A 27874-nucleotide genomic window follows, 5' to 3' on the forward strand; every position below is an offset into this window, starting at 1 on the left:
AACAGTAACACTTCAGCAAACTTGTTTAAAACACACAGCTAATTTTGTGGGGTCTGACAGGCAAGTTTTTTTTGCAGTCAAGGAACTTGCCTTACAATGATTGATAGTTTTAGCTTGCTTTGTTGAACTGTGGTAGAACTGCTGGTAGTATTTGTCTCTCCATATGCTAAATGAGTGAATAGTTGAGAGTAGCTCAGGCTTTCAGCTCTTCATGCTACAGTTGTTCTCCTAAAGTTACCAAAAAAAAAAATTCAGTACTGATTTGTTTTGCGGGTAAGGTAAGAACTATTTGCTGTGAAATTGTAGACAGACTTGGAATATTAACTCTATAGCAGTAAAACTTTTTTATATTTAAAGGCAGTATATGTTTGTTTATACAGTGCAAGTTCCAAATGTTGGCATCCAGGTCCTCTCTTTCCTTGTGGAAAGAAACCAGCATATTAGCACCTGTGTAATTTTTACAAAATGAGAAAGACTCATAGTATAGGATGAAGCCTTAAGGAACAAAAGCTGTAAGAAAAGCTGCAGTAGGAATTAAACAGTTTTTTTCAGTAAGGATAACAAGACTACTACTGTAATGCTACAAGGATGTGAGCAGTGAAAGAACAAATAATTTTTATGTCTCTTAACTGGAGACGGGGAGGTATCATGCTGTAATCCAAGCCAGGCAAATAATAATGTTGTGTATGGTGAAGACCATTCTTAGTAAGGCAGTTATGTGAACTAGGAAGTATGTTATTTCTTACACCTGACCAACCATATGAATTAAATCTTACTATTTCCATCTGTCAGATGGTGGAGAAATTTGTTTCTTATTTCTGCTCTTATCTGAGAGCTGTCTTTTAATCGCTTATTTGTGAAGATGGTGTACAGATCCAAGCTCATTCTTAATAGGAAATTTTCTTACCTCAAAAACTTACATCTTTTTTCTTATGTATAGTGTTTTAAACTTCATCTTCCAGTCTGCTTGCAACCCAAAATTGCTTTTGGGTTGCACTATTCTTTTGTGTGCAACCACAGTGGATCAGATGCAGACTGTTGAACCTGGAACCATACTGTCAATACCTTAGTTTGATTTGAGTCCATTCTTTCTTGTAGTCAATTTGTCAGTTGCTGCAGCCAGTCAGTATGTTTTTTTTTCACTTTTCTATGTACAGACTTCTTAAATGTAAGTGAACCTATCTGAGAAACTCAAACATTTCAGTTTTCCTATAAAAATCTTTGCACTTTTGATGCCTGGAAGATACCAGTAGGTAAGCAAGAATGTCTAGTTAAGCTGAATATAGGTTAATAATTTGGTAACTACTGATTTACTTGATTTTTTCCCCAAGATGTTAGATATTATCTCTCTAAGAAAAGATAAATGAGTTATGGGAAGAAGGTCGATAGTTTTTCTTTAGGTTGAATTAAGAAAATCTAAGCACTCTGCCTAAGCTTTCCTTTTTTATTTTTTTAATGAGGTTTAGGTTGTCTTAGAAAAACTACTGGATTACTGATTTATTTGTGCTACAGCATAAGCATAATCTTTAGCATTTAGAACACAAGTAATCTGGAAATTGGCCACTTCTTAGATTGAGTGTATGGAGAGGCTATCTCAGAGAAACACTGTTGATCATATTTATCACTAAAAGTATTTGGATGTTTCTGAAGTTATAAAGGTATGTCATGAAATTAAGGAGGCAATTTACCTGTGGGTCTTTCTTCAGGAAATTATATGTATCTGAACTTAATAAACTTCTTTTATTAAGGCTGAACAAATCCGTTCTGATCTTCTGGTCTGCCTTTCCTTCCACATCAAATATAATTGCTTTTTTCTTTTTTGCTTTTTTCTTTTTTTCTTTTTTCTTTTTACCTGTGGAATCCAAAGATGGATAGATGGATAGAGCATTTCAGATGGATAGAGCATTTCATGACCTCCAATCTAAAGTCTGGAACTGAGGCACTTGCTGTTACAGTCAAATCTGCTGTTGGCTGTCTTTACTGAAAGGCTATATCAATCTACAGTTCCCATTTTCTTTACTCCAGTTGTGTCTAAATACTTAGTAATTTTTAACATGTCAGCACTTAATATGTGTTACAATTTATTGTTGTTTAGGGAGATCAGAAAGACTCATGTGAAACAAGTTAAAGTTATACATAATTAAAGCTATCAGCACAAATAAAATATATGAGAATATTTTTTCTACTACTATTATTAAAATAGAGAGCACATAATATGCTGGGATTTTTACCTTTTAAAAATCACAAATATAAATTAAAATGCATTCCATTGTCTGTTCTTTAAACAGTTTAGTCCTTGCAGATTCTTTTTGCAATATGAAGTAAAGTTATCAAAGTGTATTGAAAGATAAGTGTTCTACTATACCAAATGCTGTCAAGACAGGAACACTCTTAAGTAGTCTTAGGAAGAGAGAGGAATGTTATCCGTTGATACACAAAATATCAGATGGTTTTAGAGCCTACAAGCCTTCTGGTAAGTCAGAAATACTAAGCCACCAATTTGTGGTTGATCTAGGACTTGAAGTTACTAAAATATTAAATTTTTAAAATTTTTTCTGTTGCAAGTTCCATATTTTCAGGTTCCACACCTTCATGTAAATTATTTTATCAGTTCCTAGGTCTGAAAGTTTAATGTCCTTGAAATAACTTCAGAAATTTTTTTTCAGTTTAGGCAGTTCAGAGGATAAATCTGCCTGGTGTTGTGCAAACCATGATGAGCAAGCTATGCCAATGTTCAGGACTGACTGAGGCTTCAAGGCAGAGTTAATTACTCTGATGCTAAGGAAGAGTTTGCATGCCTTGCCCAGAGCATTCTGCATAATTTATGGCTGAATGTGATCAGTAAAGAAGCTTTGCACTGAAGCATTCACAAAACTTGGCTCTTTCTTCATGGTTTCATTGTCAGTGCTGACAGAATGCAGAAGCACTGCATTTTATTCTTTGGAATATTTTTAGGTTTAAGTATGGTTTAAATTCATCTGGCACCTGAATCCCCTGCAGGTGCTCATTCACTTTCTCATCAGCAGGATGGGGGAGAGAATTAGAAGGGTTATCCCTGTGATCAGTTGAGGTCAGCTGTCCTGAGTGTGTCCCCTCCCAGCTTCTTGCACACCCCAGCCTTCTCACTGGTAGGGTGGTACAGGAAGCTTAAAAGGTCTTGGTTCTGTGCAAGCGCTGTTCAGCAATAAGAAAAATATCTCTGTATCATTAATCCTGTGTTTAGCAGAAATTCAAAACTCAATACGATACCAGTCACTATGAAGAAAATTACCTCTGCCCCAGCTAAACCCAGCACATTCCAGCCCTTATTTCCTGGCATTTACTTCATGCTCAGGTGCCACACTACTCGGTATGATCTCGGTATCTTATTAACCACAACCTGCTTTCCATTTGATGTAATAATTTTCCATTGGATATAATACACAGATAGCATTCCCTTAGTCTGAGAACCACCTCAGCAAGATGTTCATAAAATGTCTACAAAAAAGGTCCATTGAGTTTATTTAGTCTGTGACTTTGGGCTCCATCGGTTCTGATGGTCATTTGGGTTAGGGGAGGTGGTGTGTTGCATGGAGTAACTGGGCACCAAAGCCAGCTCAGGTCAGGTCCCTGCTGCACTGGAGTTCCTTCTTCTCTTCCATTGATTTGGGTTGTTAGTGTCATGGTAATTCCTGTAAGGTGCAACTCAAATCATGGCTTACAGCAACAGTTTAAAGGTATATCAATTATGAGCTCTGTCTCTCATCCTTTTGGGCCAGGTTTATGGTTCAATATTGCAGTGAACTCCTTCACTTGTTTCTACCCTGCCTACCAGCAAGGATTTCCTGCTGTGGTCGTCATGAGCCTCCATGGGCTACAGAGAGACAGCATGTCTCACCATGATATTCAGCAAAACAGGCTGCTGGGGAATATCTTACCCATCATGTGGTACCATCACAGGAGACAGTTCTCTACAAACTTCTTCAGCATGGGTCCTTGTCACAGATTGCAGCTCTTCATGACCTGCTCCAGCCTGAGTCCCTTCCACAAGGTGCAGTCCTTCAGAAACAGCATGCTCCAGCATGGATCCCTCACAGGGTCAAAAGTCCTGCCAGCAAACCTGCTCCAGGGTGGGCTCCTGTCTCCGTGCATTCACAGGTCCTGCCAGGAACCTGCTCCAGCATGAGCCTATTGTGGGGTCCCAGCTGCTTTTAGTTATCCAGCTACTCCACCGTGGGGTCCTCCATGGACTGAAAGTGGACTCATCCTTCTACTCAAGTTCGCACTGGTGTTGCAGCCTCTCCAGTACAGCATCACAGAAAACTGCCACAATGCCCTGGCCACCTGACAGCCCAGGCACTTTGCCATGGCTGTTTTCAAAATGCTATCAGGCACAACACAGTGAGGTGATCAGCAGCACAGCACTGCAGTGAGCAGCAAAGACAACAAGTGGCCACTGATGAGCACTAGACTCTAGTATTCAGTCAGGCAAGCAAGCCACATGGCAAGCACAGGAAACTGCTCTTTACTAGCTAAATGGCATTAGCTATAAATTTGATCTAGTACATTTGAGTCAAATCTGTTGTTATCTTGAACTCTTTGTGCTTCACATTGGCCAACAAAAAGGACTCTTATGAATTAACCCCAGCTGCCAGCTAAGCCCCATGCAGCCATTCAGTCACTTCCTTGCCACTGGGATTGGGAAGAAAATTGGAAAAGTGAGAAGACTCATGGGTTGAGATAAAAACAGTTTAAGAGGGAAAGCAAAAGCCACACACATAAGCCGAATAAAAAACCAAGGAATTAATTCAGTGCATCCCATGGGCAGGCAGGTGTTCAGCCATCTCCAGGAGAACAGGGCTTCATCACACATAGTGGTGATGTGGGAAGGCAAATAACCATTGTTCCAAATGTCCCTCTCTTCCTCCTTCTTCCCCCCATTTTATATGCTGATGTTGCAGCCATGTCTCCTCTCTCCTGTGCACCCCCAGTCTCCTCACCAGCATGGTAGTGTCAAAAGCAAAAAAGGCCTTGTTTCTTTTTGTAAGCAGCCTGGTCAGCAATAACAAAAGCAGCTATGTTTTATCAACCCTGTGTTCAGCACAAATCCAACAAGTAGTCCCACTCCAACAACCATGAAGAAAATTAACTCTATTCCAGCCAAAATTACATCATGAGTAGAGACTTCTTTTTTTTTTTTTTTTTTCTTTCTTTTTTCTTCAGTTAATCCTCTTTCAGTAGGAATATAAGAATGAGTAAGAATAATTTAGGATAAGAGGGTAATAAGCAAGGCTTGTTTGACTACACAGCTGCTAGGTGCAGAATGACAGATGTAAATGAGAATGCTGAAGTTCATCTGGACACACTGTCCTTATCACCTTCTACATTCCCTGCCTATTGACATCTTAATTATTTTCTAATTGCATTGTATTTCAGAATTATCTTGCATTCCCAGCACTTTCTTCTCCATTTTATGTGAGTTGACACCATACCAAGTAGAGTGCCAATTGCAGCTAAGATGTGAATTATTGCAGCTATTATTATTGGATAATTGGGACTGTTGTAATATTCTGAGAGGCACTGATCAAATCTCCAAATTTCAGACACACAATTTTTATGCTCTACTTCTAGTCTGTTACAAGCTAAGAATCAAGCACTAATCAAATACATTGGTCTTCGGGTTTCTTCTGAGGATTGATACCTGTTTTCAGGCATCTTTCCATTCATCTGTTTCTTCCAAATAGTTGCAGACTGTGGCATACAAGCCAATATGATAAAATACTGTACTTGTGATTTCTAATTCATTCTTTTTAGGTGTCTGAGTATAAGGTGAATAAAAATTTATTCATTTTTCTGTTTTAAGCAAGCAAGGTAATGTCTCAGAGCAAGAATAAAATGGTATGTTTCACAAATAGACCATCTTGGTACAGGGAAGGAAAGATCCAAGGAAAGATATGCCTCAGATGATGTCTCAGTCATTAGCAAAGTAAAATAGTCACTAACTTGTCTCTTGACATGCATGATATGTATCCTTCTCTTACAAAATAAAATTGCTGGTTGAGGAAGACAGGAATGGGAGAAACTGGTGAGATTTTATCCATTCCATTCATTGTTTAAGTAGGTTACCTATAGTTATCCCTGAAGTAATCCTGCCGATATCCCAGCTCTAAGACTATTTTGCATGTTTCCCTCGTCAACATAGAAAGGATTTGTCTTAGCTTGCTTCTTTGTTTTAAGGCAATCTAGTCCTTCCTAGTGGCAGAGTTATAATATTCTTGTTGAAGTCTTGTTCCTTGTACTTTCATAGATAAAAGACGGCTGTAGCTTCTGTATTTAGTAACCAGATGGATTTCACATCTGGTCAAGAAAGCCATCGTGACTTGAATCAGCAATGGTGTGGCCAGCAGGAGCAGGGCAGGAATTGTTCCCCCATACTTGGAACTGATGAGGCCACAACTCAAATCCTATGTTCAGTTTTGGGCCCCTCAATACAAGAACATTGAAGTGCTGGAGCATGTCCAGAGAAGGGCAGTGGAGCTTGGGGAAGGGTCTGGAGTACAAGTCCTGTGACGAGCAGCTGACGGAGGTGGAGATGTTCAAGCTTGGAGAAAAGGAGGCTCAGGGGAACCTTACCACTGTCTATGACTGCCTGAAAGGAGACAATGCAAGATGGGAGGCAGCATCTTCTCCCAGGAAACAAGTGACTGGACAAGGGGCAACGGCCTCAAGTTGCCTAGAGAGGTTCAGATTTGATATTAGGAAACATTTTTTCACTGTGGTTAAGCATTGGGATGGGCTGCCCAGGGAACTGGTAGAGTCACTATCCCTGGGAGTGTTCAAACAATGAGCAGACCTGGCACTTTGTGCTATGGTTTAGTGGCCATGGTGGTGTTTGATCAAAGGTCAGACTTGATTTTGGAGATATTTCCCAGTATTAATGATTCTACAATTCTGTGGTAATTTATCATCGTTTTTCAGACCCTAAATCTGAGATGTTTAGAATATATGTCTCCAAATAACTTTCAGTGTGTCAACAGTATTTTTCACTAGGATTCTCAAATCTCAGAGCAGTATTCTGTATCTTAGTAAAGAGAAGAGTATCACGCAGTAGAAACAGGAGCTACAGAGATATATGTCCAAAACTTGGTATACTGCCAGACAATGTGATACCTTTTTTATTTAAACATCTACTTAACATGTACATATTAGTAAATTGTTCTAGCATAAGCTTAGTTTTGTTGTGTGCTACTATCAAAACACTTTCTGTTAAAATAATTTAAAATTTTAATTCTACTGTAATGTAATACTTCCAGAAAAAATACAGAATTTCATCTAATTCAAAGGTGTTTTATACACAGGGTGCCATCACATAGTTATCTGCTTACTGTAGTGTGTATACTAGGCACTTAAGTTAAATATTGTGGGGATTAGGTTTGGATATCAGTATCCATGCTGTCTGCTTAAAATCACGTCAAGTATGTGTGAGCCTGTAATGCAGTTTCCAATGTTTTGAACTGCTTCAGCTTCTCAAAAACTGAAATATTAGGATTTATGCATCCTAAGTAAAACAACCAAAGCTTTACCTATTTGGAATCTGATAATTTTGTGATGTATGGATTTTGAAGCAAACTTTGCTGTAGTTTAGAATAAGGGAAAAGATGCCTCTCTTCATTTTCTTTTCCCATAGATGCACAATCTTGCATTAGAACTGTTGTTCTCTAATATGATGTAGCAAGACAGGATCATTCTGTTGAACCTTTTATTGTGTACATTTTCCAAAATTTAAAGATATTTTAATATTGAACCACTTTTAGTTTCTAGACTATGCTAAATAGCCCATTAAGAGTTTTCATCAGTTTTTATCCTAAGCCTTCTTTCCTATCCAGTGACTGTAAATTCTAGTTTGGCAAATGATATTGGTGATAACCTAAATGTGATGTGGTAGGCTGTTATTGGGTGAAACCTATGTCTCTCCCTCTACATTCTCTTTTTTTTTTTCCACTTCTTTTTTTTTTTTTTTTTTCTTAATTGGCATCCCCTGCCCCTATTCATAGGGGAACTGTGTGTTGTCACCTGTCTCACCGTCTGTTTAATTACTGCTAAGGTGATGGGTGAGGGAAAAAATTATCAATAGAGCCATTGGGGCGATAATTGTGGCATGATTCTTTCCTTCTTCTTGTACCTGGTGAAGAAATGGCTAACTCTGAAGCATTTGAAAGTTGCCAGTGTATTAATAATACCATAACTTTTAAGTGTTAGGTTATGGCATGGGTTAAAGCAGATCTGACTCTTTTCAGTGGTGCCCAGTGTAGATACAAGAGGTGGTCCTCTCTCAACCTGAACCAAGGCTTTTTCTGTGAGGCTGACTGAGGATGGGCATGGACTGTCCATAGAGGCTGTGGAATTCCTATTCTTGGCTGTATTCAAAGTCACCTGGACGTGGTCCTGAGTAGCAGGTAGGTAGGGTAGCACTGCTTGAGCAGGTCTCTTCCAGTCTCTGGGACTGTTCTGCTATTTGGTGAAAGTCCAATAGTAAGAATCACAAACACAAAATTTGTGACACAGAGGTGACACAGGGAGAACATAAGCTATTTCTTCTAATACTGCTCATTCTGTTAATAAAGTAGATTTTTCCAGCCATAATGTTTTTACTTTTTCATTTTATGTTTTGATCTACTGAGTGGTCCAAATAAATGTAGTCTCCATTTTGACATCACTTTTTCTCCCTTTGTATCGTTATTATTAGGTACATGCTCAATCTTTTGATGAAAGGACTGCAGCACAGTATCATACTAGAAGAGAAAAACCCACCCAAACACCCATAACTTCTTAAATAACCTAGAGATCTACTTTCTCCATAACTGTATAAGTTATGCAGAAGCAAAAAAAGCTGTTTTGTTCAGGTGGTTCTCCTGCTTTCATGTTCTTCCTCAGAAAGTAATCAAAATACATTTTGTTGTCAATAATTTTGAAAGGTGTGAAGAAGTAGCATTATACATGTTAGACTTTATAATTAATTCGGCTGTTATCATTAGTGCCCTAGAATAAGATCTTGGCTCAAGCTAGAAATTTCATTTGCTATTGTAACTATTATTCTGCATAGAGATATTTTTGGGAGATTGTGAGCATGCTCATTCCAGCTCCTCATGACAGTTATGCTAATATAATAAAGACAGATGCCTCAGTATCTGAAAAGTACTCGAGTACTATTAAAGATGGATAATGCTTGATTAAGTGTGAATTAAAAGCCATAATATACTAGACTTGGCAGTGTAAATAGCAACTTAGAAAACACACTAAACTTGTAGAAATGTTCTGTAATAAAATTCCTTATCAAAACTCGTTTCTGGTTAAACACTACAAAACACCATCCCAACACGGAAATTCCTGTGAACTTCATCCGAGATTGTTTCCTGAAGACATTTTTACTTCTGAAAAAAACAAACTGTAAGGTTAGATAGCTAATGTCCCTCCATTGCTGCCATTCAGTCCTGTTTGCTGTCCCAGCACATGACTGTCATCTAACAAGGCAATAGTCCTGCAAGTGCACAGAGGTCTCTATTCCTCATGTTTATTCACCCTGCTGAGTGTGGGGCCGTTGTATATGCCCTTCATATATGAGCTCTTCAGACAGGCACTTCAGCATGCTGATTTCTGAAAAATGATCTGTGTGGCTTCCTCATAAACATGCCTTGTAGCTACTTCTTTGCTCATATGCACATGTTGGAGGTGACCCTGCTTAAGCCTCATTATTTGACTATTTGTTGCCTTTCATTCATGTCACCCTAGGCCTTTGCTTGTTGAACTTGTCCACCACTCCTTCACTGGGCTGCTGGAAAATATTTTCTTCCCCATACCTCCTTGCTCCAGTCCCTTCCTACCAGGTCAGCTATCATGCTGGCAGAAATATCTTTGCCCCAATTAATGAAGCATATCCCAGCTCTCCCAAGTTGTTAACCTCAGAGAAGGCTCTATAATCATAAAAAAAACGAAGCCCTGTTGCTAATGCTGGTTCTATAATGAAGTGTTGACATGCAATATCAGTGCCCTCTCCCTAACACCCTTTGACCCAGGATGAAGGAAAGCAGCTCTTGGACTTTTCTACTCAAAGACTCTCTAGTGGGCAAACTAATGCTTTAGAATAGCATAAATGTAATTGTTTGATGGTTTGCTAGTTTTCTCACAACAAAAATTTTGAGAAGCTTTAGCCTGTAAGTAAATGTAATCTTGGTGCTAGTGTGTACTAATGTGTAAGGCTACTGTGTAATACTGATTAATTTTCCAGCAAGAGAAGATAGAATTTTGGTGGTTTTGAAGGTAAAATTAGTAAGTAGATCAAAGTGAGAGTGTCATGAAGTAGTCATTCAATCTAAGCACCCATGTGCTGTGATCTCCTGGCAATATGGGATTTCATTGTGACTGTTGTTGACTAGTACTGTACCATTCTTAGGGACTTAGTAAACAACTGATCATCAAGACAATGCTTTTTTATATTATGAACTTTCTTTGAAGGAGTTACCAGGAGTTTTTACTTGCACAGGTCTCTTCCCATGTGCATCTCTGTGTCTCACCCTTCTGTTTGTTACTCTTTTACTGGGTTTTACTAATCAGAGGTAGTTATGGAAGGCCAGAGAGGCAGCTTCTAAACTTCATGCTGTGCCAGTCAGTTAACTGTTACTCCTCCATAAATCTGTGATAAGCTGAAAAAAGAGTAAGGAAATTTGTATTGCTAACTGCAGTATTTAGCAACCAGTACCAACACCAGGGAGAGTCCAGCTGCCTACTTTGGTATTCTCAAGAACCTTGGGAAAAGACAAACAATCAAATAGTGTTTAGTAAGACACTGGGGTTCTAACATGAAATTTACATTAGTATCTAGAAACTATTGTAATATTCTGTTCATCCTCTGTGAATAGCTTGTGTAATCTGTCTTCTGCTCTTGGGTTACATAACACAATTATGAAGTCAATTATTCATAAAATTTTTGTTTATACAAAAATTGAAAAGGAATGCTTATGTGAAACTAGTATATTACTGAAAACTGTTTCCATTTATACTCTTGTTCAGGAGCCAAGCATTCCGTATTAATTGTTGAAACAATGTTTTGAGTTTTCCTTTATAGTGAAACACATTATGTTGCTGCAAATTCTTAATTAGTATATTGGCTATTCATTATTATAAATACATAATATTTTAAGATCAGCCTTTTATTTTGACTATTAAAAGCCTACCATTACTGCATGTGATTACGAGATCTAGTTCAGTTTATCTTCTGTGATGTTTTGTTTAGGCTTCTAGAGGAGAAAAAAGAAATTTCCTGCTGCACTTGAAAGTAAATTACAGGCTTTCAATTTCTGCATTGAATTAAAGACTGCTGTATTATTTGATCTAGACAATAAAGCATATGTAGCTGAACAAAACTTTGCAAACTCTGGCCACTTAAAAAAGTAAATTAGTTCAGTGTGAAGTAGTCCAAGAACAAAATAAACCGTAATCTGACACATTTTAACAGTCCCTTTTGATAAGTATTAGAACAAGTTATACTCTTAAATCATTCTGTCTTCATATTTCAAGTCTCAAAAACAGAAGGATTCCAACTGAGAATTTGGGTATATTAAAAAATCTTTAAAAAATTTAACAGACAATACAAAACGGTACAGAATATATAGGAAAGGAATAATTTTCAGCTGTGCCTAAGTTCTGCCCATTATACTGAGGAAATACTAACCTTGTTGCATTCAGCAGCTGGGTCCTGACAGTATCTTTTCCCACTTGGAGGGGTTAATTAGTCTTCTTTCAGAATGCAGCCTTTTTAGCTTACATTCACATCATGCAACAAGCACTGGCTATACAAAGCAATACCCTTAACAGATGGGTGTGTCCAACTGCTTGATTAGGCAGACTAAAAAGGACCTTGCCAAACATTCATCTGTTGTTTGTCATACACCTGACAGTCCAATTAGGCAAGGATGACGTCTATTCTGCTGTAATATTCACTTCCTTTACTTACATGGAGTATCAGTGAAAAAATGTGAGAGTCTGCATTTAGATTATTTCTTTGGCCTTAGTCCTAGCCAACCACCAAGCCCCTGCAGCCACTCACTCTCCCACTGGTGGAGTTGGGGATAGAATCAGAATGGTAAAAGCTGAAGAGCTCAGGGGTTGAGATAAGAGCAGTTAAAAGGGAGAGCAGAAGCCAAACACAAGAGAAAGTAGAACATGGGATTAATTCAGTGCTGCCCGTGTATAGGCAGGTGTTCAGCCAGCTCCAGGAGAGCTCCATCACACGTGCACACTGAGCATGATATCACATAGTCTGGATTATCCCTTTGGTCGGTTTGGGTCACCTGTCCTGGCTGCATCTCCTCCTGACATCCTGAGCACCCCCAGTCTCCTCCCCAGTGCGGCAATGCCAAAAGCAGAAAAGGCCTTGGCTCTGTGCAAGCCCTGCTCAGCAGTAACAAAAACATCTCTGTATTATCAACCCTCTGTTCACCACAGCCCAGTGCCAGTTTCTGTGGAGAAGGTTAATTTTATCCTAGCCAAAACCAGCAGTGTGTTCTCAATACTGATGCAATGTAAAGGAATTACGCTGACTGCATCATTGATGTGGTGCTAGAAAAACTTCCAGTAAATAGGAAGATACTTTGATTGACTGTCAGACCATATTGTATGGCACCTAGAGGGAAAAACGCGTACAGTGTACCAAACTATAATAAAATTTTGTGTTTAGAATAGAGACTTAAACCAGAACAATGGAAGCAGTCCTGGCTGAGTGCCAGGTGCTTGCTAAAACCACTCTGTAACTACTCCAGTCCTCAGCTGGACAAGTGAGAGAAAATGTGACTAAAAGCTCATTGAGGAAGATAACAACAGGGAAGGATCACTCACCAATTACCATGACAGTGAAAACAGATTCGACTTGAGGAAAATTATTTGAATTTATTGCCAATCAGATCAGTGTAGAATAGTAAGAAATAAACCTAAATCTTCAAAAACCTTCCCCCCACTCTCCACTTCCTCCCAGGCTTAACTTTATTCTTGATTCTCTACCTCCTCCCTTCCAGCAGTGCAGGGGAATTCGGAATGGAGATTACCATCAGTTCTTCACACATTGTTTCTGTGGTTGTTTCCTTCTCAGGTGGTGAACTCCTCCTTTTCCTCAGCTTCACACAGGAGATAGTCCTCCATGTATTTTATTTCCCTGTGAGTCATTCCTGTGGGCTGCAGTTCTTAACAAACTGCTCCAGCATGGATCGCTCACATGGGGTGCAGCCCTTCAGGACCAGGCTGCTCCAGCATTACTTTCCCCTGGAGTCACAGGTCCTGCCAGCAAACCTGCTCCTATCTCAGCTCAGGTACCTTCTGAAGCCTGTTCTTTCACTGACATATCTACAGGTTCTCTCACATACTCTTACTCCTTTCTTCTGTGAACAAACACAATATACCCATCTCTTCTTCCTCACCTGTTCTTTCTGGACAGCCTCCACTACAGCCATGGGGTTCATCTCACCAACTCTGAGTAAATCACTAGGTCATAATTTTGTAGCAGCCTTGAGGCTTCCAACTCCTCCATATTTATTGTGTGAACATCCATTTTAATTGTTAAAATTTTAACATATAAATGGAATCTGAAGTTCTACTTCTTTATTCTTTTGTATGCTGAAATTTTTGTCAGGTGTGTTGGGTCCTGAAGTGCATCCACTGCTTAAAAGTACAGGGTTCAGTTAACATGAGACTCTGAGAGTCTGTTGATTAATCTGAAATTAGTTTGATCAAGAATTTATCAGTCTTTCTGAATATTTAAGAAGAGGAATTTAAATCGATCAGGTGTTCATAGGCATGGTTTCCTGGAGTTTAAACCAAGAATGGTCCCAACTGGCAAGATCTTTGCCCTATCACCTGACCAAATTTATATACCTGTTTCCTGCTTTGCAGTGGCTACATTTCAATGCAAAGTGAACTAGAGACAGTTGGAGGGAGGAACTGTGGAAACCCAGTCTTAAATCAGCTTAAACTGCCATGGAATGCAGCCTTGAGAGGAAAGTTTGATGTTGACACCTGGTTCTGCAAGGAGAACAGTGAATTTTTTTTTCATACAGTAATTAATTCCTCCCGTTATCTAGTGGTACATCCCTCAATATTTTTATTATGGTTTTGTCTAAAAAAAATTGTTGAGTTTTTGGAGGAGCTAGTTATTTGGTGGTGGTGGTAGGGATTAAAGTTTCTTCAGTGTCAGCCATCTGGATTTCATGAGTTAAACTGACAAAAACCCTTTGCATAGGTCATTCTAAGTATCTATAATTTTTTTCCCATATAAATCTCTTCTATTATGCATGGTAGAGCTACTAATTTTTAGTGACAGTGGTTCTCAGATTGCCAAAGTATTTTGTAGCTAATGTAGATTAATAGAGACTGAGGGCAGTAAAAGTTTTCACAGAACATTTGTATTACAGACTAGTAATTTGTGCTTGTTCACCATGATTGTTCACAGACACATAGAGTCTTCTGTTTTGAAGGTACCAGGTGAAGAAGAAGCTGCCTCATCTGTTTATTAATTTCATTGGTTAATCCACTGCTTTAAAAATTTACAAAGAAAAGGAAATAAAAGACTGATTCACAATTTTGAATTCATTTTGGTTTGTCACCATTAAATTGTATTGTCATTTTGGCTGTGCAAATTTGAGGAATCTGCAGCTCACAGTCTATGTTTCATATGAAGATGTCATTCTTGGTTGTCTTTCTGATAAGTTTTCTTTGTCAGGCATTTTCCTTGATTCTTCATCAAGAAGAATGAAGAATGAACCATTTCTTCTACCCAAATTCTACCCAAATTTTGTTGTTTCCTTAAAACATCAGGGTCATGATCATAGGCACTTGTCTACCATTTATATATTTCTAAATGGTTTTAGAGTACAAAAATTTCTTAATAATTGCTTTAATGCTTTCTACTAAAGAAGGTTATTTGAGTGGCTTTTTCACTGTGACTTATTAAATGCTTTTCAAAGGTTACTTTCCAAAGTAGAGGGCTTCGTTCTGTGGCCTGCTTCAAGTTCAGGTTTGAATTTGAATGTATAGAGATTTTAGTGTAATTCAGTAAGACAGAGAAAATATGGTTTTGAATGCTGACCAGTTATTTACAAGCTGAAAGAAGATCTGCTGCTGATTTTTCTGAGTTATTCCTAAAGGGACAAAGCTCAGATAAGTGACACACTTGTTCATATGTAAGCAAAAGATATTTGAAATATAAGTAAGATAAAAATAACATAAAACTCTATTTATACAAACACTTGTGCTAGTAGGGGAAAAAAATCTTTGGGCTCATAACAAGATTAGTATTAACTAATTTTAAAATATTATTAGAAATAAGGGACAAATTAGTGTGCTAATGTAAGTGGCAAAATAAAAACATTTATGCACTAACTTTTAGATTTTATGTTTTAATTTTATTCAGAGATCACAATGCAGACATCAGAGACTGGGGCGGATACAGGTTCAACTGTGACTTTACAGACGTCTGTGGCTGGCCAGGCAGCAGTTCCCACACAGGTAGTACAGCAAGTACCAGTTCAGCAACAGGTATGTGGCTGTTAATTTTAAGATTGAAAAAAAAAAATCCTAATTATAATTCTTTACAATATAATGAAGAACTTTGTTTTGTGCAAGACTGCTAAAGGAACTTTTGCTCTGCTTTTATCAATTTTAGTTTGCTGAAATTAAAATAACCAGAGAAAAGCAAGCTATTTTCAGGATGTGTTCCTTAACTAGAGCATCTGACAAGCTCTGATAGTACTCATACATGATTCTATTTATTATATAATTCATGCAGTAGCTCACAGCAAATGGCTTTATGTAATTGAATATTTACATTTTTTCCTTTAAATAATGCATATGTTTCTGAAATTATTGACTATATAATTTCTTCATCTGTTTGGATGTCCAAGTAAGTACAATACAAATGTAAATATGAAAAGCACAGTTCTTTGCACTTCTAGACTTCAATGCATGCAGATACATGCACAATGTCATGAAAGTTTTTGTGATATGACAATCAATAACTCATAATGTAAATTTGCCAGGGAAGGAAGAAGATTTATGTAGCAGCCAGCACAATGCACTGTTCTGTTACATGAGGTGGTTACTCCTATGCAGCCCCCATGAGCTTTAGAGAAAATGGAGGCAGAAGAGCATGGGGAGCTAAAAAGGAAAATATGGAGGTAGAAAATGGGGATTCAGGGTGAAAGCCACGATAACTGTCTAAGACTTTTCCAGAAAGCACAGAAATTAGCTGTGCTGTGATGGGTATTCTGGATGATATTTGATGTTTTTCATTAAAATCTGACTTTCCATTTTCTGAATCAGTAATATGAGAACTAGACGTATTTTATTAAACAGTGCCATTTATTTCTGTGCTGGCGGAGTGCTTCTCTCTAAATTGAACTCTTCAGCATTTGTTAAGTTCTTAAATTCCAGTGCATTTTCATATATGTGTTTCGCAGTGTCATACATTCAGTTACATTTTTTCCTGTTGTGTAGACTCAGTTTGTAGTGCCTTGTAGTTCCATTACTATAGTACAATGATTGGTCTTAGCTACACTTTGTAGGAGATTTGTCTATAACTCTTTTGTAAGATTTCTGAGTGAAAGACTATTTTCCTTTGTGAAATACAAAGGATAATTGTTTGATTTATATCTTCTTTCATGATGACAAATGTTAATACATGTCATTTATATGACTTGTTCCTTGCTATTTCTGTATTTCGCTTTTTCAAATACAAGATGGCAGTTTGGTAGTGTTAGATGGTTGCTTGTTTTGGGCATATCAGATGTACATACAATGGTCTAATATTACATACTGAGTTTGTGAAGCACTGGTCAGTGTGAAGGACTAAAAAATTGGTAAACTGGTAAAAAAAAGTTTTACTGGTAAAAACTGGTAAGAAAAAGTTAGTGTCATATAGGATACTTTATAGCAGTTCTAGTATTTGTATTGATTGAACTGTATGGTCAGATTCCATGAGTTTGTGTTCTACTCCTACAGAAAAATGGAGAATGAGCAGGACTTTGGTATTTGTAAACTTTGTTTGTGCAAAGTTTCTACCTTTTTGAAAACTTCTAGGATAGAATTGGCTCCTTGTTTGTTGAGTGCAGATGCCTACTGAAGGAACCTCAGGCCCAGCAATTGAAGTCTCTGCAGTGGGAGTGTGACTGCCAGAGAGTCTCATGAATGGAAAGACTGGGAGTTTTCCTTAACATATTTTCTCACATAAATAATGTATTAATCTTTGTCACCAACTGTCTATATATTTTCTAAAGTAATGCTAGTTGTCCATTAATAATGTTATATGTGTGTCAAAATATAGAAGCCAAGGATGAGATTTGGTTTTTCCTTCTTTGATTATATCTTAATAAGAACGGCAAGCAGTATTTTTGTTGCCCTATTGGAGTGTAGTTCAAATAGAACTACACTCAAATAGAACAAAATAAATTGTTTCTCATCACCTTTATGTACATCTCCTTTAGTACTGGTACTTCTAAGTATCACCTTGTGTTGAATGCACCGTCATTATACTGGAATGTTTTTCCCTGTGGACATAGTAAATTATATTTTTCTAATTGACTCTTAACGCTGACTGTATAATCAGCATAATGTTTGAGAAAAGAAATATAAAGGAACAGGGATTGAAGATCCAACAAGAATGTTCGGAAGTCCAGTGCAGACAGTATTGCAGTGATTGAAACACGTATGTATGGGAGATATGTGTATAGAGAGATGATTAGATTATGGAAGCAGTGAGGAGGAAGGGAAGAGTGAAGATGTGACTATGGTACGCCAGCAGGAAATGTGATGAAGAATGTAGGTGGTATAGGTAATTTCAATTCCAGGGTTGAAAAAAAAGAATAGCAAATATAAAAACAATCACTGTGCTGAGGAAATTGCAGGTATGATCTGTCGTGAGGATTTACCTGTTTATAAATTTCATTGGCATAAAATTAATATTGCCTCTATGTACCTTTAGTAGGAATAAGTCAATTTGCGTTAAGAAAATTAGGAGAAAGAGCCATTATAATTACTATTTTAATAATGACATTCTTTTGATGGCCGAGGGAGGACTTATTATTTCTGCACATTCAAAATTACCAATGCTGAAAGCTGGAGAGAAGGTTTTAGACAAGAGTATATAAAATGTGGTTTCTTTTTTTCTGTGATTTATAATGGACATGCTTAATGATTTCAACTGTATCCAAATTATGTGTGAATATTCAAATTTTGATTATATTTTCTTGTGAATATACATTGCTAAAAACAATGGGACACTTCTGGGATTTTGTTAAATTCAAGGATAGTGTAACATGAGTTTCCATGTATATAGAACAATTTGGTGTAAGCTGAAACGTACATATCATGTTTTGCAGTAATTTATTAGTACTTTCTAGTGAATAATGCAATTTTAGATTAATTTGGTTTTAATTACTATTAAATGTATAGTATTTCATTTTTCTAGGGAGGTTTCTGTTTCTGAAGTTTCTATTCCTGTATGTATGTCATGTTTAAGTGACATTGCCTGAATGCATTAATTTGGGGTTGATTTCACGACATCATGTTTCTTATATGCACAAAAAATTTTAATTTTTTTCAAAATGAAATATTTTTGCCCAGAAGAAGAGCAAGCTGAATAAGTGGAAGGGCAGACTAAGAGCCTTTTCTCTTCAGCTGTCTTAGTACTCAGGCATCCTGTCTTTTGAAAAAGCAATCAACAAATTAGTAACTTTTAATATTTCCAGCTAAAACAAATCCCTAATTTCCATATAGCTGGTATTAATATGCAGCTCATAAAAGTCTGCTGTAAAGCTCTAAGAATAGGAACAATAAAGGTACCATTTATGAAAACCTGGATTTTTCCTCTTGCAGAAGTGGCTCTAGTAGCAACTGGTTTCATGCAACACAGCGGAAGTCACTGTTGAGATGGGATAGAGGGAATAAGAAGGAAAAAGCAACAACAGTAAGACCGAAAATGTGGGAGTGTAATTAAATTTTGTTTAAATAGCTTAAGAAGTTCTCTTCGTCTTCTGTTTCTTTGAATAGTGGGATTTTTCATTAATATATGATTGCTTTTTCAACAGGCAGTCTTCAGCTCAGTGCAGTAAGCTTCTAAGGATTCAAAATTAAACTCATTTATGAGTTTATGCCATGTGATATGGAAGAGTTGGGGAAAGAAAAATAAAATTAAGCTGTTTTGTAAAATTATGTCCATGCAACTCAAGTTGGGCAAAGCATTTCTTCACAGTCACTGAATTCAGTGGCCATCGCATTCACAAAGCATTCTGTCATTCATTAACTGGAGATGCAGACTTCTGTTAATCAAAATTGCTCCTAATGCAAAATCATGTTTAGCATATGAAACACATAATCATGAGATGACATTAGCCATTATATAAATATGAATGTGCTTAGAATATTACAGCATGTGCTATTTTTATGTTACTTGCCAAAAGTAATCCATACTAATGAAGGAAAAAATTATTTTTATCTCCAAGGACAGAAAATGTTGCACATACAAGCTGTTTGCAAAGACACAGTGGATAATTATATGTTCTTTTTAAAACGGAATTTAAAAACCCTTATATATATATATTGCTCTGTTGTTTTAGTCTTTGCTTAGTAGTACTTTGAACAGAAGCACTTTTTATTGGAAATCAAAGTTCACTCTTACATTTTGATTCATGCTTCAGTGTAATTTCAGCATTTCAGTATGCTTTTATATGCTTTATTTTGTTGACAAATTTTCATAGATAAAATATAACTTAGTCCCTTATTTGTTCCTCCGAGGTAGTATAATTAAGAATACAATTTATTTTTGCCTTTTTTTTCTTCTTCAACTAGTAAATGTAACTACACATGTATATTGAAATAAGTTTTCATTCACCTCTTGCTGTCCTGCAACATTTCAGCTACTTGCTTCTAATCCTATTCCAGTTTTTTTATTTCAGGATAGAGTCACTGAAGCAAGAGGAATGAAAGCTCTACTATCTGTTGTTATTTAAGTCAAAAATTGCAAAAGTTTTTTTGTTAATTTTCTGTTTTCCAGCCAGAAAATAATGAAAATTACCATGGCTAGTTCACCAGTCCACCCTAGAAGATATTTTTTAAACAGGCATACTGTTGCTGTTTCATAAATATTTTATTGTGTTTTCTATTTTGAGCCCATTTCAATTAATTATTGGAGAATTTTTTAATATAAGAAGGCCATTTAGTTTTAGGCCTCTGGAAAGCACTGCGAGAATAGTCAACAATTTCTGCTTTGCCCCAAAAGCTACGTGACTTAGCTGATACCACTCCTTTAACAGCTTAATAAGAGGTGAAAAGATAATGATAAATAAAACAGTTGTGAAGAAAAAATTGACCTTTTTCACATTTTCCAAAATTTTTCATGGTATTTTGTTTCCTCATAATCGACTTCTCTCAAATAATTTTGTGCTCATAGAGAGTAAATATACTAATCTGTTTCTTTCTGTTGAATATTAAAAAGAAGATTCAGAGGCACTAGATTTAATTCTCATTAAAAAATTAAAAATTAAATAAAATAGGAAATAAAGTTAGTATTGGAAATATCATACAACAATGACTTTCATCATGGCAGAGGTTTCATGTACAAGGCCATCCTAAAGGCTCCTTCCTTATTTTATTTGTCAGAGCTTGACAGGAGAAATATTTGCCTCTAACCTTCCCCACTCTAAAGTTCTTAGTACATTGCAATACTGTGTAGTGACTACAGCTTCCTTTGGCAGGATAATGAATTTAACTGTAGCAGTACTGAGTTTCAGAGAAGCTGATGCAAAGTAAGTTTTTTTGTAAACTTTTTAAATTACTGTATTGAAAAAAAAACTTCAGTGGCCCTCTTTGTATTGAACTTCAATGTTAAAGGAAAAACATTTTGATTTTCAAAAGGAGGTAAAATGTTTTAATAGCACTGTAGCATATCCATTCTTCAATGTTGGTTTTAAAAACAAGTTACTTTCTATGCATAAGCAGTCCTGATGTTTCTAGTAGTACTACATGTTAGGCTATTAAAGAACTTAGATAAAAACTGCTGGAAAAATTGAAATTAAGCAATGAAAGTTTTAATTTTAACAGATATTGGTATTTGTTTTCATGGTAAATTAAATTTTTGTTGTTCTTGCTCCATATTAGAAGAGAAACATATTTTGGAATTTTTCAGTTTCCTGTCCAATAGACAGCAAACATTGATGCACTGTGTACACACTTTGTCCCTGCAGTATTGTCTCAGTTCTGACAGAAAGGTCTTGCACTTTACCGAATCTGATGCTTTTGAAATGGGTAGCAGCTTGTACTCAAGAATAATGTGAGGACATAATAATGCCTTTTACATAGAAGGGGAATGTGACCTCTCTGTTTTAATGCTGTGTTTGTACACAATGTAGAGTTCCATTTTACCAGTGTATGCAGGTTATAGGGAGAAAACCATGTCTCCTTTATTAACAGCAAAATAGTGTGGGTTATTTTTAATAGGAACTAAGCCATATTCAGTATGTGTGAATAGGGAACAAAGTGCATTTTGGGAGTAGTTGGGTGAGAACATGGAATTCATACTGACAAGAGCATCATTTCCACAGTGTTTCCCCAGCTGTGCTACTGAGAGAAAAATGGGGCATCTCCATTACATGCCAGGTGACAAGCTACTGGTTTTAGGAACAAAGCCCGTTTTCAAGATGTTTTCTCACAGCATCGGTCAAGTAGATCAGTTTGGTGTTCTGTAATAGACTGATCAACAATGACTCTCCTTCTCCCATTGATTGAATGGAATAGAGTTGACTCACCCAAAAGGAATAAATATGCCTAGACTTAAACTTTAAAAATAGCACAACAGTAAGTTGCATATATGTTTCACAATAAAGCACATACATATTTTGTCCAATTATTGCGTAAGTGGGTCATTTTGTCAGAGTTTGGCAGATCTAAATTTTGAGTAGTACAGATTAATAACAAGGTTTACAGGTCTTTCTTACAGTGGATTTGGATCAAGCCCATTCCATGAAATGATGGTTTGAATTAATTTAAGTTATGAAGTCAAAAAGTGATGGAAATAGAAATAATTTAATTTTGGGAGATGTTTGCTATACAGCTATTTCTATTTTCTAATTCAGAGAATTTTCTAAGGTTGTAGTAATGTGCACAATTTTGATTAGAGATTTTATGATTACTTTGAGAACTGAACCTTTCTTTTAAATAACTAAATATTTGTAAGGAGAAGAAATGTACTCAGTTACCTTGCGTTAATAATTAAGGAGACATCTTCAAAGTATACTTTCTGAAGTCGAGAGATTGTATAACGGGTGTATTTCTCAATTTATGTAATGATTCATATGGGAAATCATAAAAGTTTAGATTTTAATAGATACCTTAGCTATCATAATCTGTGTTATTTCTGTTAGTGGACAGAAGCATCTGATTTTTCATCATGGTAATATAGATGCATTCTAAACTTTGGCTGTTTTCTCTCTTTTTCAAACTTTGGGTTTTACTTTTAACCTAAGGGAAGGTTTCTGTAAAAATTTAGATTTTTGTTTCAAAATCAGAGTCAATATTATGGAAAAGTAGGAAATGTGCTTATTTGCATAACTTTTTAAAACATAACACAGGTGAAAGTATTAGATTAGGATATTTTTAAAGATCTCTTGCGGGGGTTCATCAAGTCCATGAAACCCAGACTGATCTGGCATTAGGTATTTGCAGTCATTAGAACCAAATGGTTTAGATTGAAGTAGCCTTATAACAATAAATGTGAGAAAAATTATTGTCACCTAATGTTAAATCTATTTGCTAAATAAGTGCATTGATACTTTTTTGATTCATTTCCTTGGTAAAGTTGTGTCAAGTAAGTCCTTCAGAATGTTTTAGATTCTGGACTGCTCCTGGACCAAAACATGGCTTCTCTGAAAACTGGAAGGTGTAAAAGTTGAAGTTCTTCATCTAGTAAAGATGGGAGAAGACAAAATATTAGGATTGGAGAGAAAATTTGCGTGACCTGAAATATTCCTACAATAGTATATGAATCAAAGGAGTTGATAAGTAACTGTCCTTAGTGATGCATGTGAAGATAATCCATGCCCTTACTGCCTTTTGTTATTTAATTCATTGAAGTAAAACCAGGTTGTGTTGGAATTTTTCATAGCTGATAGTATTCTGGGAAAGGGGTTACTTAGACTGGGGGTTTTGGCCCATAACTGTACACCACAAAAAAAATACTGTATCACTGTAATTTAACTGCAGTTAAACAAGAGCTAAAGCATCTTAATGAGAACATTTATTTCTAAACTTAGTGCAACATATTTGAACTATGATTTTAAGGCTTGTACTGTTTACTACTTAAACAGAATAAGAAAAAGAATAAATGAAATGAAATTATACTTTCTTCTGTAGTAAATGTAGTTCTTCAGCTTGGTGCAAAACAAAGTTACACTTCATCTCATCTTTGTGTTCTCCAGTTTTGCCTTTGACACTGAAGATGTGTATGAGTGTGCATCTTCAGTGTTAGGCCTCTGTTCACCAAACTTACAGCACAAATATTGTGTAAGAACAGTAATTTTCTTTGCTAGTGCTGTGATACACCATTAGTAATTTTGAGAACAGAGATACCCCAAATTGTTTAGAAGCCACTAGGTGCACTGGAGCATTGGTACTTCTTTATGATATCCCAAACTTTTGGTTTTCTTGTTTTCAGGTACAGCAAGTACAGACTGTGCAACAGGTACAGCATGTCTACCCAGCCCAGGTTCAGTATGTGGAGGGAAGTGACACAGTCTACACTAATGGAGCTATGTAAGTTGGAAAATGGTCAGAATTTTAGTGTTCATTAAAATGTGAAGTTAAATACTTTCAGTTAAATATTTTCAGTTAGATTCTATCAACTACTGTATATTAAATTAGAAAGAAAAATTATTCCATTGCAGTTCTTCCAGTGTCAAAATAGTTTTTTGGATTAAAACGTGAATTCACACTATTTGTTTTTATTTAGGCAGAAGTTTTGTGTAAGTAGAATTCTTGTAATTGTTTTAGTTGCCCCCTGTATGGCATAGTGTTGTTTGAAAAAGTATTTTCATGGGTACGTTCTCTCTGAAAGACATATTGTATAGCTTCTGTCCTCAGGACAAAAGGCAGGCCTTCTTTCTTCCTGGCTGCAATCTTAGTGGCAAATGATAGAAAGGTGCAACAGCTGTAGTTACTATCTAGTAATTTAATTTCATTTTTGTGTTTCATAAAATGAGATTAGGTTTTTTTTTTCCAAAGGAATGAGGAAAAGCAGAGGAAGGAAATTAACAGTCTCATTTGCTGCTTCTTTAACATCTTGTTTTCACATGATTGTGCATTTCCTGCTTTCCTGAACAAGCTTTTTCATCATCAAGTTTCTTTCTTCAATATGCAAGCTAAGAAAGACTAAAAAAAAAAAAACTAGATTTGATCTGGCCTCTGCACATTACCTAGTCTAGTAACAGGCTTGGAGCAACACCGCCTTTGAAATTGGCTCAAACTTCAAAGTAGAGTGTATTGCTTGGAAAGAAACTTCTCAATGTTATTTTTTCATTTACCATTTTTGCTTTCTAACTGGCTTTTTGAAGAAGTACAATTTAGAAAGCCTGTTGATTGTCTGAAGATATTTATTGATGGTAATCCAAAAGCAGTTTAAAAGAGTAATATTATTTGGGTTCAGGGACTTTGGTTGCTGACACTGACAGTGTTCTTTGGTCATATCTACTAGCACATTTTGATTTATTAATTTTTCATGTACTTCTCTAGTTTTCTTCTCACTTGTAAATGCTAAACAATGCATTTTAAATATGCATTTGGCTTCTCTGTTGTACTGATTTTGTCTGGGATAGATTAATTTTCTTCCTAGTAGCTAGTACACAGCTGTGTTTTGGACTTGTGCTACAAATGGCATTGATACTATCTACTGTGAAGAAAGTAACTCTACCCCAGCCGAAGTCAGCACACATGTACAGCAGCATAATGTCCTTGTGACCATGATAGAGCCTATTAGCCTCCAAAAGAGGTCATTCTTAAATATGCTATTTTTCAGATTTCTCTTTTCATTACTTTCAAATTCTTATGTGTGCTGTTGGGACTTTTGGCAGTTATAAAAAGTGTACTACATTAGTTATTACAGTCCAAGGGAAAAACAGAAGCAGATGTCACTGACTGCTTGGTATGAAACTTCAGCTTTCCATTATTTTATTGTATTTCTATGTCTGCATCCCTCTGTCAATTGCTGCAAAATCAGTCAATAGGATATAAAAGAAGAAAGCTCTTCTTAGCATGTGAGCCAAATCTGGATTGTTTTTATCTCCTACAGAGATCTTACCTATGTTGTGAGCAGCAGTATAGTGGACAAGGACTTTGTTGTTCAGTCCTTACAGGAAGATTTGCGTTTCTAAAGATGGTAATTTTATTGATGGAGAAGGGAACCAGTCTGTGTTTCTACTCAGACTTTTCAAAGATTCTATATAGTGAAGCACATTTTCCACATACTTTTTATACACCAGATTTTGGGTAGTCTTCCTAGGATTATGTATTTGATATCTTTTGATAAATCAGAACCTTAATTATAACTCAAAATTGGATATAGGATTGTTCTGTGATCTGTCAAGCAACAGTACTGCTCTGGCAACAGATTAAGAAGTCTGCAAATCATAGTTAGGCTGAAGACATTAATTCATACAGGAATCTCTGTAATCCATTGTCACAGCATGCCTGATGAAAGATTGCCTTCCACTCTGCTCTCATGAGACCTCACTTGGAGTGCTGTGTCCAGTTCTGGGGTCCTCAGCAATTAGAAGGACATGGGCTTTTTAGAGCAGGTCCAGAAGAGTCATGAAGATGACCAGACGGCTGGGGCACCTCTCTTATGAGGACAGATGAGGACAGATTGAGAAGCATTATTGTAACCTTCCATTACTTAAAGAAGGCTTACAAAAAAGGTAGGAGAGGGACTTCTTTTACAGACAGAAAATGACAGGCTAAAGAGGCAATGATTTTAAAGTAAAAGAGGAGAGATTTAGATTAGATGAGACAGATATGATGAAGAAATTCTTGGCTCAGAGGGTGGCAGAGAAGGTCGTCCAGAGAAGCTGTGGATGCCGCATCCCTGGCAGCATTGAAGACCCGGTTGGATGGAGCTTTGAGTAACCTGGACTAATGGAAGGTTTCACTGCCCGTGATGGGGGGAGTTGGACTAGAAGATCCTTAAGATCCCTCCTGACCCAAGCCATTCTACAGTTCTGTGAAAGAATTAACCCTTATTTTAAAATAAAGCACTTGCAAACTAGCACTGATTTAAATCCATATACAGTAGCAACAGAGAATGCCATTACAATATATATCAGGAAAAAGTTACCTAATTCTTTGCATTATAAAACTAAGAAGTTTGTCAGGTTTCACATTCTTTGTCAAGTGTAATTGTTGTATTCCTGTAATACAATTCTTCCCACACATTTTATATCATTATTTGTCTACACTTAATAGTTATTTTGTTTTATTATAATTGGAGGCAATATAATTATACAAGGGTCGTAGCCTACAACTTGTCACATACATTGTATGATATGAGAATATTTGAATTATGTTATGTGCATTTGTCTCTAGTTAGCAACAGTTTTGCTTGTCAAGTATGTCACTGTATCCTGAAACAAAACCGCATTGTTGTTGCAATGGCAAGTACAGGCTTACCTGGCTGTTCAGAATATATTAGGACTATTATTGCTACACCTATGTTAACAAGTCAGTTGGTTCCACATACTAAATGTGAACTTTCTTCTTACAGATTGTAGCAGATGAATAAAATGTAGCTATTTACCTGGTAGTTCTGATGCGGCAAGCAGAGTTTTAATTGCTGGGATTGTGCAAGGATTGATATTGCTGTTGGATCCAAACCACATTCTTCACCAAATTGTACAACGATTTGTGGTGTTTATGTTGGCAAAATGCACCATTTATGCAAACTCAAGAATTTACTATTGTCTTAATTAAAATCTTAATGGTTAAATAAAGTAATTATTATCAATATAGTTGAAATAGTTATCTTCCTACTAGTTACTAGTACCTATCCCTTTTTCTCTGACATTATCCTTTTCCTTTTACTACCCTTATGCTTACTAAAGTGAATGGCTCCTGTCTGAGTTAAGAGAGAGTTACAGCAGTTTACCACTAACACAGGTGTTACGTGTAGACAATGTATTTGAAGCTATTTTTGTGTTCTAGCACAGTCTATACCTTATCCATTTCAGTGTATTCACGGGCTTCCATTTCCGTAGTTTATCTGATTTTGTTTTATGTGGTCTATTTTTGCCAGAATGCCAGAATACTTCTTCAATACTGTTATCCCACCTCATGGTTCTCTTTGCTACAGTTTTGATCTAGGGTCATTGTTTATTCTGTACAGAATAGCTAGTTGATATTAATATCTGTTAGAGCAATGCCTCAGCATTTTAATTATAGGTTTCATACCACACAATCATAGAAAGCTTAGATAAAATGGAAGAAGATTAAGTAACATTTATTTAATTGTTCAGTAATCACTACTGGAACAAAACTCTAGACTAAGACAGAGAAGCCTAGACAAAGAGAGACTGACAAGCCCAACTCCTGAGGTCTTGCAGATTTAGTGTGTACCCTTTGACATGTTCCTAACAGTGGCAATACCGTATTTCTTGGACTATAGGTTTGCTGTACTTAATTAGAATTTTAGAAATATGTAATTAATGTTTCTTTGACTGTCTAAATTACGGATCCTCAGAATAGAATGGCACCTTTGTTTTCATTTACTGTGTTCCCTGGCTTGCATGACTTTCTGTAGCTGTGCATTGTGTGTGCTTTTATT

General features: G+C 36.4%; 1 protein-coding gene across 1 annotated transcript in view; it reads left to right on the plus strand.

Moving 5' to 3' along the window:
• RFX3 (regulatory factor X3) overlaps positions 1 to 27874 on the plus strand; it is a 106566-nt gene that overhangs the window by 33741 nt on the left and 44951 nt on the right. The window contains exons 2-3 of the mRNA XM_059492501.1: positions 15434 to 15558; positions 23723 to 23820. Coding sequence (XP_059348484.1) covers positions 15442 to 15558; positions 23723 to 23820 — 215 coding nt within the window. The 5' untranslated portion in view covers positions 15434 to 15441. The remainder of the gene's footprint in view (positions 1 to 15433; positions 15559 to 23722; positions 23821 to 27874) is intronic.

This window comes from Ammospiza nelsoni, chromosome Z (genome assembly GCF_027579445.1).
Source record: "Ammospiza nelsoni isolate bAmmNel1 chromosome Z, bAmmNel1.pri, whole genome shotgun sequence".
In the NCBI taxonomy this organism is placed as follows: Eukaryota; Metazoa; Chordata; class Aves; order Passeriformes; family Passerellidae; genus Ammospiza; species Ammospiza nelsoni.